This window comes from Protomyctophum bolini, assembly GCF_963924005.1.
Source record: "Protomyctophum bolini genome assembly, chromosome: 12".
In the NCBI taxonomy this organism is placed as follows: domain Eukaryota; kingdom Metazoa; phylum Chordata; class Actinopteri; order Myctophiformes; family Myctophidae; genus Protomyctophum; species Protomyctophum bolini.
The window spans coordinates 2,644,102-2,651,331 of record NC_137873.1 but is presented as its reverse complement, the minus strand read 5'-3'; the positions used below and the strand labels follow the sequence as shown (position 1 = coordinate 2,651,331).

Genomic DNA, 7,230 nt, shown 5'->3' with positions numbered 1-7,230 from the left:
ACTAGGAATGACCTGAGGTAATGGACAGGGAGACTAGGAATGACCTGAGGTAATGGACAGGGAGACTAGGAATGACCTGAGGTAATGGACAGGGAGACTAGGAATGGCTGACAGTAATGCTGTGTTGTTGTGCACAGGCCAGGGCCTCCGGACACAGCTGATATACACGTGAATTAAATATGATGACATATATTTAGTAGTATAGTAGATAAAAACTGCAGCACTCTCTCTCTGTTTCTGGCACAAGGGTTACCCCTTGTGTCCCTACTGGTACTCATTCTCGTGCTCATTAACGTCACATTAACCACACATAGGTGAACCACACATAGGCGGGCGGACACGGACATTGCTGGTTGTAGGAGGGGTTGCACCACTCAAAAATCACACCCGTGTGAAGTAAGTCGTGCAACTCCGTGTGGGGGTTCCTGGGGGGGGGGGGGGGGGGGTAGACCTGAATATTTAGGTCTACAGTATATTCGCCTAGTCGGTTCGTCCCGTTTGTAACGCGCCAGGTCGCGCCGCGCCCGTTCGTGCAATTCTCGTCTTTGCATTGACTTTGTATGTAATCGCGCAGCTCTAACCGTTGGGGGCTTAGCGGGGGGGAGGAGGGGCGCCCCCATGACGATTATAAAAACATTTCCTCTCTGCTACCAACCCTATAGCTACCAGTACCAACCCTAGACAAATTAATTGACCCGGCCAATCAGGACATGTTGTTTTGTGATTCAGAAACCTTGTTGCAGCAATTTACGACGTCAGACAGTGGGACTGATCATGAGAGAGTACTCTCAGAATGTGCTAGTTCTCAGCGGTGTCCAATAAAAGCCTACATTTTGTTTTTGGGAGGCAATAATGCAGCCATAATTTTTTGACTCACAGTCAAGAATGCTAAAGACCAGCATCATTACTCACTATATAATGTACTGCTACCAAGCAAGCTGTATCACTATATGAATAATGTAATGAGTGCAAAGCACTGGAAAGCCACAAAATTAGCAGAAGAACGGTCAATATCTGCTGATGACAACGATGGGATTTTATTCAATTTATTGCAAACATGCTCTGTTATTATATCCACCACAGTTATCCCCTGCTCAGAGTTGATATGGTCTGATACTGGGATTTAAACTAGCTGGAGAGAGACCGTAGAAAGCAAGATATTCTCAAGGGGAAAGCAATCTGGATGTTTTCATGGCCTGTATTTTGTTGGAAAATGACTACTAATAGCATGCATTTGCTGTGAACTATTCTATATCTCTGCTGTCGAGGACGACAGAAACAATAATGCTAGTTGTCAAGTTGCTGTGTCATCACTCTGAACAGCAATGCCATCATTAGGTATGCTTTCAAAACACACAAAGACAGCTCTGCCGTGCTTGAGTCGAGCATGACTGCGAATACAACATTGCACTTGAACTACAGTGCAAAGTGTACAGCACTGCATAATTCAGTGACGTGTGATGACCATGAGTTCTTTTGAAATGTAAATGTGGTATTCTCATTTACAGAACATGGCTGACAAGTGTATTGATTATAATAATAATAACATGATGTGAACTTCAAGTCACACCTCATTAGCATTTGTATGGTGGTCTTGTGTAATGTACATTACTCATTTCACATTCTGGTCAAATACATCTTGGGGAAAAAATCTACAGTTGTCTTCACCGCACCAGTCATTTACACTGAATATTATGTGCAGGGTGCACGTGCACAGCATGCAAAATGAAGAAAAGTCTATCTTAATCGTTCGTACCATTTTTGAATATGTGTGCCTTGTATATATATGTGAAAGTGTCCGAGGGTCAATTTCAATGGGGGTATGTGCATATGAACGAGGATGTGTGTGCGACTGTGCGTGTGTGTGCGACTGCGAACGTGTATTCATGCACGAGCATGTGTGTGCCATGTGGGTATGCCGGCAGTGTGTGACCTTTTGAATGCTGGTTCCTCGCTGTACGTGTGCATGCTTGTGCTTTAGCTGTGTGTGTGTGTGTGTGTGTGTGTGTGTGTGTGTGTGTGTGTGTGTGTGTGTGTGTGTGTGTGTGTGTGACACGTGTGTGCGTGTGTGTGTGTGTGACACGTGTGTGTGTGCGACGTGCGTGCATGCGTACACCTGTGTGTGTGTGTGTGTGTGTGTGTGTGTGTGTGTGTGTGTGTGTGTGTGTGTGTGTGTGTGTGTGTGTGTGTGTGTGTGTGTGAACCAGTTGAGTGACTGGCAGGCCCGGGTGTGTGGAGGGGTGTAACTCCTCATGACTCAGAGAGCAGCTATGTTCTCCTTCAAGGTGAATGAGTCAGAGTCACAACCCTAACCCTGAACCTCACCCCCACCACTATCCCACCATGCGCCCTTCCCTGGAAGAGGGAATTCCACCTCTGGTAAAGATAAAGTAAGCTTATATAACAAATATCCATTCGGTTCCGGGCATTTGTATTCTCTCAGCGTGAGAGACCCATGTGTCCGTCGCGGACCGACGTTGATGCAACGTGAAGCAATATTAATTACAGAATCTGTTTGTTTTTGTTTAATTTCTGGCTCTGCCCGCTCCACCCAAGTTCCACCTCTTCATCTCTCCTGTTTTGTAGCCCTTTTTGTTCCTTTTCCATTGACGTTATACACTTGTCTCTAATCCGCTTCCTCTCCACACCCAAGGTGCTAAAAACGAGAGCCACATTGAGACATGTATTAGGTTTATTATGTAAGTAAGAAGAAAGGTACTGTATGCTGCCCCGGTCATCGCCCCAAGCACTCTATTTATGTTTTGTTTTGTTTTACAGTGTGCATGTCTGCATTATTGCATACTGGTTGCTTTTCTTGTTAGTCAGCCCTCCATTAATGGTGACATGAGAAAGTGAGAAATTACCCCAGATATACAGTAGGCCTCAATTTGTTGCCAGGTTGCTGCACAGACTTAGCAGTTAATGTATAATTTCTTAACCCAATTAAACTGAGCTGTGGCTTGCAGACTGCAGGGTTCCTCGCTGGACGAACACAATTGGCCATATTTGGGGGGGGGGGGCAAAAAATGCAGCTGTGGCATAGATATATTAATTTGTCTATTTTCTTGCAAACAGTAAACACAATATTCATTGTGTTTGGCTGGGCATCCATTTGCAGCAGGATGTATATCTCAACACATGGGCTTGTTGCTGCCGTGGCTAAATGAGCCACTTGTTGAGAGCACCACAATGTGGCTGTGAGTCACGCAGGAAGAGAGCAAACAAAGAAGGGCTGGGAGGGAGCAGCCCCCTACTGTTCTGGGGCTGGGGGGGGTCTCATTAAGCAGAGAGAGGTCGCACATGAGGTTAGAATGATCGATGGGGTGAGACAGCCTCCGTGTGTCTTTGGCGGTGATGGAGTTGAAGTAAAAGGAGATGGAGTGAGATGTGCAGAGGGACAGAAGATGGCCAGGAAGAAATGCTGGGCAAAAACAAAAAGTCATGGGAAAGAGTCAGTGATGCACAATGACAAAAACATTGAGAGAGAGAGAGAGAGAGAGAGAGAGAGAGAGAGAGAGAGAGAGAGAGAGAGAGAATGAGCCAGGGAAACAGGCGGAGACGGAGAAGTAGAAGTGAGATTCTTTTGGGGGCTCTTATATTTTCCACTTCTTGACAGAGGCTGGTAATGGTGCGTGTGAAGTAACTGATAATGTGGGTGCTTGTTATTCAGTGTCCCGGTCTCGCTGAGGTCATTTCAGGTCTCTGTCTGAAAAGGGGAAACGCGTCAAAGTGGCAAATCTTTTGGCAGAGAGACAGAGAGAGCATGATCCGCAAATGAGTGTCAACGTAAATGGGAGCTAGAATGAAGACCGGTTGAAAGTGACGGATAATAATTGCAACAAAGCAGGAGGATTTAACCACTTAATCCCCATTTAAGGGCTTAAAAGGCTTTGGGGGGGGAGGGGGGGGGAGTCAGGGAGTGAGAGGGGTTCATATCTTTTAAATGTTCACCTACTCAGGGAAGACGGGTTTAAAGTGCTTAAGAAACTAAGAAAGTCGTAGACCTACTGTAGACAGAGACACAACAGTACATTTCCAGATGCACTTCTTAACCAATTAAGCTGATTTATACTTAAAGTTATTTATAATTTTTAGAAAAAAAAAACTATTGGCAAATTATTTTCCTAATAGGCCTATGACATATCCAACAAATAAGGCCACCAGGGTGAAATAAAAGTGCTGTCATTAAGGTTGCGTGTGGCAGCTGTGGCTGCTAAGCTGGGCATGTTTTCAAGTCATTAATGTTCAGCTTCCCCGGCCTCTCAAAAAACTACAATTACAGTGCTTTGACAATTATGACAGTGCTATCATAAGGGTTTTGGCACCTCAAACAGAGACTCATATATCATTAACAATGATAATGACTGAGTGGCCGTTACCATTTATATAAGGCTCATGGTGAAATACAACCTATAATTCATGTAATTGTTTTTGAAGGATTCCCAAAACAGTTATTTTTTTAGTCACGTTAACAGCACTTAGAAAGACATTTCACCTGCCAGAAGAGGAATAATATTTTGTCATTTCAATTGAAATCTGCAAAAAACTTAAATGTGAGGTTGAAGCCACCAACACTGCTCTGAAAGGTCTAGACTTTTAACAGTTCCCGACACCTAATAAAGATTACTAACAACAATGTTTCATGAACAATAAAATGAGAGTGTAGAAAAGAGTCATCCTGGTGAGCAGCAACAACCCTCCCCTGGCCTATTCCATGGGTTGGACCCACCCACCTCACGTGCTGTCACTCCCTCTCAATCACTAATCACACCTGCTCTCACTCACTCCTCAATCAGTGGCCAGCTACATATACTGCCTGAGTGCCTGTCCATGCAGTCATTGTTTGGAAGCAGCAGCAGCAACCAGCTGAGAGCCCTCTGCTCTGGAGTCTCAGCAGGCCACGGTTATGCGTCACTGAAGTGAGTCCAGTTAAATTCATGAATGCATATGTTGTACTTATTGGGTTGTGATGACTAGATAATGACTTATTATGTTTGTAGCTACATGTTTGCCTTGAAGCTCATAGTATAGGTGTGTTTGTAGCTACTTGCTTGCCTTGAAGCTCATTGAAGCTCATAGTTTAGATATGTTTGTGTAATGCAAATGCACATGTGCTTGGGCTATGGTGAACGTCAGGGAAATACATTTATCACAGGCTTAAGAGAATATTCACTTGGTGTATTGTTAATATGGTTGAATTGTATAATAATTATGTGTTTCTATCTTTCATAGTTCAAAACCATAACCTGTGATGCCTCACCATCTCCTTGCTCACTACAAATGCGTATCTGTGCAACGGAACAATAAAAGGCTTTGATGGAACTCTTTTGTATGCATTCTTGCCGATGCATCCAGGCGTGGCAGGTGGTGTGGCAAAAACGCTGGCTGAACCCGGCGGCCTGGAGGGGGGGGACGCAGGAGGAAGAGCAGCGTGGAAGGAAGAGGAGGGAGGAGATGACGCTGCCGTTTGGTCCGGCGGGGTGTGAGGAGGAGTGAGGTGCGGGTCCGAGGAAGGGAGCGAAGGCTCTTTGGCCCCACCGCCGAGAGAGGGCTTCCTCTCCTTCTGTTGCACCGCCAACTCCTGTCTTAGGTCTCGCGCCTCATCCTTTAGTCTCTGGACGGACACCAGGAGGGTCTCCTTCTCGTCCAGCTCGCTCTCCAGGAAGGCGTTCCTCTCTATCACCTGGTTCATCCTCTGCTCAAAGTCATCCAGAGACATGATGGTGGCCCTCTTGGCCCTCTCCAGGTCATCATTAGCCTGTTCCAGCTCTCGGATGTATTTGTGCAGCTGGTCTCTGATAGCGGTGGTCTCTGCTAGGTCTCCCTCCAGGGTGGAGATGTGACGATGCGTCTCCGAGTGCTGAGTCTCATACTTATCCTTGTAGCTCTCCAGTTCCATGCGGAGGCGGTTGTTGGCAGTGAGCAGCTCACGGTTGCGTGCCTCACACTGTTTCAACTCAGTCTCCAGCTCCACCTCGTAATCCCTGCTCATCTGCTGGAACTCCTGGAGCTCCTCCTGGCTCTCCTCTGAACACTGGCGGTGTTTCTCTGCCAGATCCTTCCAGTATTTCACCTCCTCTTCCAAGGAGCTGAACTCCGGGATTTCCTGGTCCCCCATGTCTGGTGGTCTGAAGGGGGGCAAACAGCGAGTGTCACACACCAGGTTCAATGCACTCCTCCTCACAGTACACTCCCAGTTTTAACTCAAATGGAGCTACCTGTAGCCCTAGGGGTACGTGGAGGTATAAAGTCCCGTTGCCAACATCGAAGCGACTGCCCAGGCTTAAACCCCCCTAGAACACAAAGACCACAAGTACCTACTTATTCCACCACCATATTCCATGGAGCTGACTGCACTGGTGAGCAATTTGAACCTCAAATGCCGCCTGTGTCCCCCTGTGCCTATTGTGGATCCACAGACCACCATATAAGCCAGTGTGAAGATTTCCAGGTCTTAAATAAGGAGCAAGTCATAGGATGGATTAAAGAGAACAGGAGGTGTTGGCGATGTGCCCGACCACATCTCGCAGCTAAGTGCACCTTGAAGAGGAACTGCAACACCTGCCAGAGGAGACACCTACAAATCCTTTGTGAGATCAACAATACCTCTGAGGCTACTTCCTACCTTGTAAATCCCACCGCTAACACTCTGTATCTTGATCGTCCAAGACATGCTGGTCAAGCCCTATTGAAACTGGTCAAGGTCATCCTACAGAATGGTACTCGCACCCTGGAGACCTTTGCACTGCTGGATGATGGGTCAGACCGAACAATCCTTTTACAGTCAGCAGCTCATGAACTTCACCTTCATGGAGAACCTGAACAATTGGCACTCAAAACGGTAAGGCAAGGAGTGGAGATATATCGGGGAACAAGCGTTTCCTTCAAAGTGAGATCAGCGACCAGTTCTGATGAATTCCACATCAAACATGCCTTCACTGCAGATCGACTTGCTCTGTCTGAGCACACACACCCTGTCCATTCCCTCCAAAGAAAACACAAATACCTCCGTAGACTGCCACTGTCACCGATGCACAAGGTCACCCCACTACTTCTCATTGGCTCAGACAATATTCACCTGATCTCTCCTATTGCCCCAGTTAGATTTGGTCCCTTAGGAGCACCGGCTGCAGTCAAGACTTGCCTTGGCTGGACACTGCAAGGTACAACCAGGTACCCCAAACCCCCCCCTCCTGTTGCCAAGTGTTTCCATATATTCCGTGCCTCCCC

The 7,230-nt window shown here is 46.6% G+C and overlaps 1 protein-coding gene across 1 annotated transcript; it reads right to left on the bottom strand.

Annotated features, from left to right (window-relative positions):
• Nucleotides 1–5,233: 5,233 nt before the first annotated feature.
• LOC308325402 (nuclear distribution protein nudE homolog 1-A-like) lies at nucleotides 5,234–6,225 on the bottom strand (the record flags this gene model as incomplete). The annotated part of the gene is made up of 1 exon (XM_080777889.1): nucleotides 5,234–6,225. The coding sequence occupies exon 1, from the start codon at nucleotides 6,116–6,118 to the stop codon at nucleotides 5,234–5,236; it is 885 nt and encodes a 294-aa protein (XP_080634015.1). The 5' UTR covers nucleotides 6,119–6,225.
• Nucleotides 6,226–7,230: the final 1,005 nt, after the last annotated feature.